This window comes from Micropterus dolomieu, linkage group LG16, assembly GCF_021292245.1.
Source record: "Micropterus dolomieu isolate WLL.071019.BEF.003 ecotype Adirondacks linkage group LG16, ASM2129224v1, whole genome shotgun sequence".
NCBI lineage: Eukaryota > Metazoa > Chordata > Actinopteri > Centrarchiformes > Centrarchidae > Micropterus > Micropterus dolomieu.
The window spans coordinates 18,678,489-18,689,646 of record NC_060165.1 but is presented as its reverse complement, the minus strand read 5'-3'; the positions used below and the strand labels follow the sequence as shown (position 1 = coordinate 18,689,646).

General features: G+C 39.0%; 2 protein-coding genes across 4 annotated transcripts in view; one reads left to right on the top strand and one right to left on the bottom strand.

The window, feature by feature from the left end:
• The window catches only part of lin7a (lin-7 homolog A (C. elegans)), a 39,945-nt gene extending 38,596 nt beyond the window's left edge, over positions 1-1,349 (bottom strand). The window contains exon 1 of the mRNA XM_046072561.1: positions 1,339-1,349. The gene's annotated coding sequence lies outside the window, so the exon portion shown is untranslated. The remainder of the gene's footprint in view (positions 1-1,338) is intronic.
• A 7,551-nt stretch (positions 1,350-8,900) lies between these two features.
• Positions 8,901-11,158, top strand: part of acss3 (acyl-CoA synthetase short chain family member 3) — a 43,703-nt gene continuing 41,445 nt past the window's right edge. For all 3 annotated transcript variants that reach the window (XM_046072276.1, XM_046072275.1, XM_046072274.1), the window contains exon 1: positions 8,901-9,370. In XM_046072276.1, coding sequence (XP_045928232.1) covers positions 9,045-9,370 — 326 coding nt within the window. In that variant the 5' untranslated portion in view covers positions 8,901-9,044. The remainder of the gene's footprint in view (positions 9,371-11,158) is intronic.

Genomic DNA, 11,158 nt, shown 5'->3' with positions numbered 1-11,158 from the left:
ATTGGTGGGTTGGAATAGTGTGGGTTGTATTGTTTATCTGTTTGTCTGGTACAATCTTAGACTAATTTCATTAACTCTGCATGGTATAGCACTTCTGCACTGAGCAGATTGTGCATCAGTAAAGTAAAACTGCCCACAAGCATTTTAGTGAAGAACAAATTGCAGTTGAGGAAATGGACAAAAGTCTAATTCCTTATAACATAAAATGATCAATTGTGGATAATTGCTTGGATTCCACATAACAAGTGAAACCAGTCAGATTAATTCCTGAATAATCATTTTGCTCCCACCAGATAATGTGTATTTATACATGGCACAGAGGAAATAGCTACGGTGTATTCTTTCTCTGCATTTGGTAGCATCCATTTCCTATGCAAGGCGCGTGCACTGTTACATTTTACCAGCGGCTATGCATTTGGTCTGAATATAAGACTGGGAATTTTTCAGTTGTAATCTAACATAACACTTTAAACTAGAAAGTATAGGGATTTAAAGTGAGTCTGAGCTTCTCAAGCCTGTATGGTTTTTTGTACTCAAATCTGTATAAAATCTACCAGTAGAGAGGAATGAAACAAATGCTAATTATGCAAAAAAAGTCATCCTGGAGGCATTATTACTACCATATTCATGAGGGCAGGAGATGTACAAATATATGTTTAACTCACATGATCTACAATTGCATACGCTACTAAACACTAGCCTACCTGTGGTGCATCAGCAAAACCGGCTGAGCAATCCCATAACAACATATCATTAGCCTTTAATTGCAATTTGCGTGCACACTGTATTCCAACAAGTCCACAAAATACAACAACTGCGTCCTGCTCATATTCGTATGAGGGCACCACCAACCTGCCCGTCTGCACCTGCCCAATTCAAATACAAAAGTTGTCTCCTCTCTAACAAAGTAGATTTCCATGCCAAAGCGCTTCACTAGCTCGGGCTTTTTGTTTACAGATGAAGAACAGAAACCGAGCTGTAACGGGATAATATTACCGAGGATGTTACATAATATAGATGGGAATAAACGAAACGCAGCGGTGTAAAGTGTGGCCATTTGTCAAATAACTGATGGTGAATGAATGGATGTGCCCATGAAGACCCGAATAATTTAACAGAGGAAATAAGCCCACCATTCTGCAAAATGCACTCAGAGAACGGACAGGCTCCCTGGACGCTTTTATTTAGAATAGCGCGAGCTCACATTGCCTTAAAATAACGACTCCTTGAAACAAGCTGTAGGAAATGTGACTCGTTGTCAGTTCCTTGCTGAAGTTTTCAAAACGTGAAAAAACATTGTTAAGACAAGCACAAATTGCAAAGCTCTGAGCGCCTTACCTCGATCCAGAGAGAGCGGTTGGACCACTGTCGCCATGACTGCTGTTTACTGGAGACTGGAGAGACTACAGGATCTGCAGCATCACAGAGGAAGAGAGAGAGAGAGAGAGAGAGAGAGAGATAGAGAGAGAGAGAGAGAGAGAGAGGTTGGGAGTGGCTGGAAAGGGGATTAATCAACCCTCATCTCTATGAAACATTATTAATTTTATTGAACATTTTCTTGAAAAATGTAATTTGCAGTGGAAATGTTTCGCAGTTTTAATAAAGTTAATAGATGTTTGCCAGTTATATTAAAATGATTGTTAAAGGTGATGATATTGAGTTGAGTAGATGAGAATCCACTGCTATAAAATAAATAAATGATAAAAAGGCACAAATCTGCTCAGGATAGGACATAGCCAAAAGTATGTGGACACCCAAATGAGGATTGCGGACCTCCAAGCATCACAAAACCATATTCTGCTACCACTCTTCTGGTTTCAAGCGTCCCATAAGATTTTGGCACCTTGCTGCAGGAAATTTCTCCCATTAAGCCGCAAGAGCATTAGTGAGGTCTGTCACTGATGTTGGGTGATAGGGTCTGACTCAGTGGTTGCCTTTTTTCCACCTTGAACGACCTGGTTTACACCTGGCGGACTTGGACAAGGTTAAGGGAACTGGCAAAAACCATTTTATTATGGACCTCGCTTTGTGCAGGAGGGCTTAGAGACAGGAGAGGACCTGCCCCATACAAGGTACAAGGTAGATTTTATTTATCATTTCACAACAGTTGTGAGCTGTAAGTTGTATAATGTGATTAAGTTGAAGTTCCCTTTATGCTACTCACAAAAACAAACAAACAAACAAAAAATTTATATACAGTAGATGGGTGAATAAATAATCAATTTACACTGGTGCAGTGCTGAGGATGAACTGAGGAGTCTCGCAGACTAGGGGAAAAAACGGCTCTTTAGTATGGTGGTATGACAGCAGATACTTCTGTATCTCTTGCCAGACGTCAGCAGAGTGAACAGGTTGTCGCTAGGTGGGTGCTATTTTTTAGTATCCTTTGGGCTCTGCAGCACCTAACCTCACTAATACCACTGATGCGCGGTAGATGGGTACCAATGATCTTCTGAGGGGTTTTAATCACCCACGGCAGAACCCTCCTCCTGTTGTGGGCTGTGAACATGCCATGCCAGTGTGTGATGTTTCTAGTCAAGAGGCTTTCTATTGCTCCTCTGTAAAAGTTAACAAGAACTTGGCATGAGAATTTTGTCTCCATAAGCAATATAGCCGTTTCTGAGTTCCCCTTACTGTATGATGTGGGATTAAGAGTTACCTTAATTGGAATTAAGAGGCCTATAGCCCAAAACATGAAAAACAGTCCCAGACCAAAAGCACACAAAAATATTTGGATATGGGGACCACATATTTTTAACCACAGTGCATCTCATAAATCAGAGCAGCATTCAGGATAGCAGTTCTCTCTAAGTAACTAATGAACAATAAATTATCCCTGACTAAATAAAAAAGTCAGGGATCAGTCATTATTTTAAATACTCCTCCAATATGTCGCTTCACCATTCAGAGGTCAACCAGTGGTTTGCCTGCTGAATCTCTGAATCATGTACATGTGAGTTTCTGTGCTTGCATGAGTAACTACTTAGCCATGTACGATCCATTCATCCATTGCACTTCAGAGATCAGTTGATTTCAACCCTTGTCATTAAGGTTTATTGTGAGCCACGGAGCCATGCTACCCGTTATCTCGTCTCTTGGGTACACGCACTGCATGCAGCTTGATAAGGACTGAATGATGGTAGTGAACCTTTGTTGGAGGGCTTAAGGATTAATCCTCATGTTTATGTGCTACCACAGAACGGAGCCAAACCACTGACTCTCTTCATTTATTGTAGATCTGCTGCCTAATGGTGCCTGCTGCTGAGGCATATCTCATACACAGACATGTCATTCCACTTGACAGAAGCAGTGCTCAACAAAAACATGTAGCAAATCCTTAGTTAGGGGCAGAATGTTAAGGCAGCATGACGTGACACGTGGCTCACAAACCATGACTTAACTGTGACAAAAGCTGTAAACACGAATACACACCTGAGGTAAGCACCAGTATTTAGGCTTCATTTGAATTTGATTTCATTTTAATCTAATGTATCTTGCTTGTGTGAAAAAAATCAGTTGACTTCACTTCAAATTGGCTGCTATGGATGAAATTGAAGAATGAATTTTTTATTAATAATTTTAAAATGTAGTATCGATGTTCCGTTGCTGATTTCAGTTGGGTAAATTTATTTCATTTAGCATTTCAGGGAATATTCTTTCTTCCTAATCTGCCCTGCTTTTGATTGAAACTGTAACTAAACCTAATCACACAGTCCATATGTACTGGTGAATTCCAGCCACCCACGGTCCCACCCAGCTGCATGCAGATGCTAACTGGTGGTGAGTGGTGGTGTGGAGAGGGTGAGGGCTTAGAGAGCGCACAGAAAGAGGGCACAGAGAGATTAAAGGCTCCCATCCATATGGGCTGGAATACAGTTCTGCTTTTTTAAGAGGTGGGATTACACTGCAGTTCTATTAAAGCCCTTTAACTGCAAGTGAATAGATTTCTGAAAGGTCTCCATTCCCACAGAAGGAGATGCAAGAGGCCTTGTAGACAGGACAAATACAGACAAGTGTGTTTGCCCTTCAAATTATAGTGTATAATCATAGTCATTGTCAGCGTTTTTTGGCCCCAACCCCTATTAGTACTTGTACAAAATAAATTCACCAGGTAGTGTCATTAAGGGAATAAAACATTTTCAGAAATATGTTTATTTGCTTTCTTGCCGAGAGTAAGATGTAAAGATTGATAACCTTCTGTTGTGAGTACTGTACGTGAAAAGAAACATGTGATCTATATACAGTAGTTTGTCACACTGGGAAATAATAGAGGAAAATGTCCTGGTCTGTGTTAAGTTTTATCCTGCATGATGTGACAGGCTGCTTTCTTAGAGCTGCTCTGCTCTTTATTACCAAGCTACCGCAGACAGCTGCTGACATGTAATGAAAGGAGATCATCATGTAAACATGTGGAAAGTATACTGACTGACATCTTAAAAACACAATTTGTTTTCTAACAAGGCAAGTTGACACAACAAGAAACAACAAGAAACAACTATGGGAAGTAGCTCCATGAGGATATTCTCTCACATCTTAAGACTTTTATTGTTTGCATCTGGAGCCACTTTAGGATTATTTGTCATGCTCAAGGGCACCTTCATGTTTACAAAATGGAGAACCTGCAACACTGATTTTCACATATGCTTTTGCCATGGGATTTTAATCTCTAAAACAACTTTCTTCTATTAGGATACTAATACCCCCTTCGGGGAAACAGCACCCATTCTCTTTGTCAAATGGAAATAATACAAAGACATAAAAGTAATGACATTGAATACTAGTTCACTTTGGTGCACCCACCAGTTCCTGAGTGATGTAATCTCATTTCATTTGAGATAAAAACCTAATAGTGGTATATTGTCCGTCTTGTCACATTATTACACAGCATAAAATGAGAAAATGAATTGATGCAGCTCTGCTGCTGTTTTATTTGGCATATTAGGTGCTCATAGGCTGACAGTAAAAAATATTAAGACATCGTTTTCTATTGAGCTTCAGCCCTTCCTACACATCTTAAATTTATATTGGATTAAAAATCTTTCTTGTCAACCTCTTTTTATCTTCTGCTGCTTTGACTGGCATTAAATAAGGGAATAATCAACAATGATAATGTCTTTAACCTGGACTTACATCACTAATACACGTTTAGGCAACTCTGGAGACAAATTCACTCTGCTGTAACAATCTGTATGGATTTATCCCATCTTCTCCTCTCTGCAAAGAAACACAATCTCTTGTTCTGGAAGAAGAATCATGTACCAACTTTTAAATGATGGATTACAACACTGACTGACACCCTCCAATTGGAGAGAATCCGACACATCCATAAAGACAGACTAGATGTTCTCCTCTATGGAAGGGACAGATGTTGATGATGACAATGCAATATGGTCTTCAGCACCTCTCGGCACTGCCAAGACAAGGATTTTTGGGAGAGTGGGGGTCAATACATTAGATCCACTACCAAACATATAAGCTCCATGGTGTGTACTTTTTCTTGTCATTTGATGAGTTTGTTTGTTTTGCCCTTTTCTTTCCATGTGTTGTGGTTCTTTGATTGTTAAATTCTGAAAAGAGGTGTCATATCCACTTATAGGAATTCTATTTTGTTGATATGCATGTGTTTCACAATAAAAACATATTTCTAATAATCTGAAATGATGTTTAAATTTTTTTAAACTATGAATAATGTTGACTAATCATTCACAAGTCTCTGTGCCAACTGCTGCGTCTAAAACCCATTCAAAATGTTAAACGGCAATCATTATCTTCAATCTAATTTGATTATAAATCCATCTTCAGACACTGTGTGGGAAAAAACACTACTTGCAGATTAATCATTTGTAGATAAACTCCAGTAATTTGCCTCTAAATGTTTCTGAAGGGCAACTGACTGATTTTTGCATCAAAAGATTCACACTCATCACATTAAATCAGAGAAGAGGGCAAGATGGAGGAGCCATAATGAGCCATCTTGGACTCTGGTTTAGGTCTGATTAGCCTTTGCAAGCAGCCATTAGTATTGCTCTCTCTGTGCACGTCCGGTGCCGGAGAGTGTAAGAATGATACATATTCTGCCATGCCGCGCAAATATTTCACTATCTACAAATATGTATTTTACATTTGTGATGGGTAAAATCATATCCACAAAAATACAGAGTGACTTCTACACACAAAACACTTTTTGCACATTTGCAGATTGCTTTCTGTCAATTTGTGGGTCATGTTACATTTGTAACTTCCTTTTTACACATTTGTGGAATTTTGTCCAATGTTTACTGCGGAGATCTGTAAAAAAAATATATGCACAAATATCTCACTACCCAAAACATGTATTTTTACATTTGTGTTGTGTACAATCATATCCACAAAAATACAGTGCAATTAGCAAATATGTACAATTTACTCTGTACACACATACTTTAATTTCACATACAAAGTGTTATTTACACATTTGCGGATCTGTTTTTACACACAAAACAGTTTTTGCACATTTGCGGATCATTTCCTGTCAATTTGCAGGTCATGTTACATTTGTGACTTCCTTTTTATGCATTTGCGGATCATTTCCTGTCAATTTGCACGTCATGTTACATTTGTGACTTCCTTTTTATGCATTTGCGCATCATAGTACACATTTGTGGATTGTTTTCTGGGATTACAAATATTAAAGTCTTTTAAAATCTTCCATACATGCTCTGATGAAACGTGATGACATTTGAATCAGTATTAGGTAAAAAAACATGCCACAGGATAAGAATGGGATGTGATGGATTTAAGAAGACCTTCATCAATTATTCAGAATATGGAAAATGCACACATTGTGATATAATATAATATAATGGCATCTTTTGTGTGTCACTTGGGGCAAAGCATTCACTGTTTTTTACCCTGCAAACCACTGTAAACCAACAACGTTTAAATTTCATTTAAATCCACGTTTGCTGAGAAATGCAATGAACCTAGTAGTTGCGACATAATACAAAGGGTTTCCTGGAAATTGCATACTGCTTCTAGAACCATGCTCTGCATGTATAAATAGAAACAGATGACCTCAAGTATCAAATGGATGAGTTACTCAACCAGGGACACCCTCGTGCAAGGGTCACATCCACAGGGGTCAGCTGGACTATGTGTATTTACCAGCAGCTTGGATGATGACAGTGACGAAAGAAATGTATGCAACACCATGTGAGAGAACCCAGAGCTGCTGCAGCCCGTGTGGCGCGACAGGATTGTACAAGCTGCTGTTGTGATGAGACCAGAACATGTGACTCAGCTTAACAAGAGACTGAAGCATTTTGTTTTCAATTTGACTTCATACAACACACCTAATTATGCTGGCAAATATCCTCAAACAAGCCCTTAAATGCATTCCCTGATCAGTTTAAGCAGAGGTATTTGCATTCTAGGAGAAGGGTTTATTGATGCCACCCTGAGGACCCTGAATGTTTAATGCTGCTGCTAGTAAACAAAGATTAGTGATAAAAAGAGCCTCAATTAGTTCACAAGTAAATAGAAACAATTTCTACTTGTTGTGTATGAAAAAAGACATGCCATAGGCTAAATAGCTATTATTATGTGGGGCTACAAACTATGATTTTGATTTCAGGTTTTATGCAGAACCAAAATTTAAATTTTATAGCATTTTTCTTATTTTACATTTAATTCTGTCCGTTATGTTTCTGTGCAATATTGCTGCATCCATGTACTCCTTGGATGTTCCCATTTCCCAAATCAGGGAATCATTCCGATTTTTGTGCGTTCATGAGCTTTACATATTGTGGAAAAACAACATGGCCTGATGGCTGATGGGTTGTTATGTATGTGATGTTGCTATCCAAGTACTCTATTCAAAAACATTTGAAGCTTTTTATTAGGGATTTTGTCCCAGATTTGTTGCTGCAGAAGTAGACTACATTACCTACAACCACTCAAATACTGCTTTATCTGACTTGTTATCGGGGTAAAGCTAATAATGCCTCTGACAGCAACTAAGAATTACAACCTAATACCATATTACAAATTACATATGAGCAAAAATGTATATGCACTGTCCGCCATGTTTCTACGTAATATGACGTCAACTCAGCAAGTCGTGTACCAACATTTTCAGAGACTTTCCGCGTTGGTGTTCCAACTTGAAGTGGCATTTATGTGAATTTTCCCATGTGTTGTCTAACATCTCTGACTGTGGCTCAAGACTCCTCCTGTATCATCTACATCCAGTATTCCTTGAGGGGTTGAGGATTACTGGCTGCGTTTTGTGCCCTCATTAACTTCCAGCTGGCACTTGCCCTCACTTGTCATCAAGTGTCCTTTTATTTGTCTGAAAAACTGAAATGAATTTGGTGAGATTGACCCTTGGAGGGCCAAGGCAGCAAGTTGACAACAATGGTCACTGGAGGTAAACATCAGCCACAATGCACTGCTGTTATGCTGGTTTAGGTGGGAGTAATGCAGGCTACATAAAACTTCTTCTAGTTAGCAGATAGTGTCTTAAATCATTGATAGCTTGATATTTTACTGAAAATGTCATAACTAATTGCAGTTACTATTTACTTATTGTTCAGAGTGTGATTTCAAAATGATCTGTAAACACATGGAAAAATTGCTGTTTTGAGATAAGATATCCTAAATAAGATCAAAAACAGAAACGATGCAGCTAATTACAAAGTGCCAAAATATTGCAGTTACAGGCTATATAGAAGACGCCTTTGCTGCAATGAAATGAGCCTGCCGATATTTTTGATGATTTGTATAAAGCACAGTAGCCCTAAGCCTACAAATGGCGGTCGGTTGATCCATAATAGTTTGGATGGAAAGCGTACATGGGCAGGTGCTGCTACATTTAAATCCACCGCTCCTCCCCGCTCACTGTCTCTCTGCTCTCCAAGTGGCCTCCATGCGACGTATGCTGTTACGTAATTCCAAGGATTTAGGGAGAGGAAGTGAAACTACTAATGAAACGCAGCATTGTTGGAGCCAGCAAAACATCGTGAAAAGGGGAAACGCGTGTAGCGTGTAGATTATATACAGCCGTAATGCACTTCCACATTAAACACATAATGCGCCTGAACCACTGCGCACCTCTTCAGCACAAGAGGACACTCGGGAGGAAACTGTTTACTGTTTCAGCTGCACAACAACGTGGCGTATCTGCAGCAGGTTCGCATACTCCTGCAGACTTTAACAAGTATTATGCCCTGCAGTGCTGCAGGAACTATGTATCCGACACGGCGTATGCCCGAGCCTTCGCCACAGCGAGGGACAACCCGGAGGAATTCTGGGGTGTGGCGGGAAAGGATATTAACTGGTTTGAACCGTGGAGTAAAACTTTGCATGTTGAGGATCCAATGTTTCCAAACTGGTAGGTGTCAATGTTACAAGCGAAAAACAGCAAGCAACATTTTCTGTTGCGCGCTTCCACATGCCAAGTGTATTTGTTAAACACTGTAAACAAGTTATTTGTAAAGGGAAAATAAAATTAATTTATAACCCTGAAATCCCAAGAAACCAATGAATCACAATTCACCAATAAGCTCTTTGGACACCACACCTTAGTTGTAAACCTATGCTTTGAGTTAAAGAGGACTATGTAGATTTTTATTTTACATACCCTAGTAGCCTCTGTATAAGATTCTAGATACTCTGTATTTCTGCAAAAGAATACACTTAAAATGTTGGGAAATATAGTTCCTGAGTTCCTGTCTTACTCAGACTTGAATAAGATATATACCATCTCCTGCACAAAAACTTATTTAGTTGATAGGTTTTTGTTAATAAACAGTGAAATGAAATTACAATTTTATTTGTTTTGCTTGTTAGTAAAAAGAACATGTTAACAATAACTGACAAGCTATAAGGATACCAAGAGTACCAGTATGTCGCTTTTTATAAACAGTCTATGGTTGCTTCCAGCTGCCATATTTGGCTTGGAGAGTGGAAAGTTTAGCTAACCAAAGCTTTGCAACATTGTGGTTTTTCTTCCATCTTAGTAAATAAAGTTTAAAATCTCTTTGAAATTTGTAAGTGAAAGAGCCTGCTGTGTTTTCAAAGTTTGTTTATCTTTGAGAAAAGTATTGCTAACTGTTAGATAATCAGCATATGCTAATGTAGCTAGCAATTATCTCTGTTTTTAGCTGTTAAACATTTGCACTCACCTGATGTTCTTGGGAACAAAATGCACGACAGCCAACCTACACCCATCTGCACTGAGAGTGACGTGAAGATGAATGTGTTTTTTATTATGTTTTTTGGGTGACTTTTGCTACTGTCTAGCATGGTAGCAGAAGCCAGAGCTGCTTGAAGCTGGTACTCTTATGTTAAAATGAAGGATACAGCCACCGTGTCTCTGTGGCTTCCAAAACAGCAGTTCCCAGACACCATCTGCTCAGCCTGCTTGCTGCTCTTTATCCATATGCACAGCACCGGAATGAGTTAAAACTGTTAACAAGTACATTGATTTGCTGTGTGCTGCTGGCAAATGCAACTGTTTTTGCTGCTGGAGTAAGTACATAGAAAGAATCATAACAGAGCAGAGCAGCGTGCTTTAAGGGTTGTTGATATATTTTATTGATCTAAATTGTATTATTATTATTTTTTTTTGTATTTAAATTATATTTAGAATATGTTTAAAAATGCACTCATTGGCCACTTTATTAGGTGCACCTGTTTAATTGCTTGTTAACACAAATATATAATCAGCCAATCACATGGCAGCAACTCCATGCATTTAAGCATGTTGATGTAGTCAAGGCAACTTGCCAGACGGGCTGGTCTGATTATTTCAGAAACTGCTGATCTACTGGGATTTTCACGCACAATCTCTAGGGTTTACAGAGAATGGTCCGAAAAATAGAAAATATTCAAAATAGTCAGTTGTGTGGATGAAAATGCCTTGTTGATGTCAGAGGAGAATGGGCAGACTGGTTCGAGAGGACAAATAGGAAACCGTAACTCTCATAACCACTTACAACTAAGATATGCAAAATACAATCTCTGAATGACTAACACGTCGAACCTTGGCTAGAGCAGCAGAAGACCACACCGGGTGCCACTCCTGTCAGCTAAGAACAGGGAACTGAGGCTACAGTTCACACAGGCCCACCAAAATTGGACAATAGAAGATTGGAAAAATGTTGCCTCTCGATCCAAT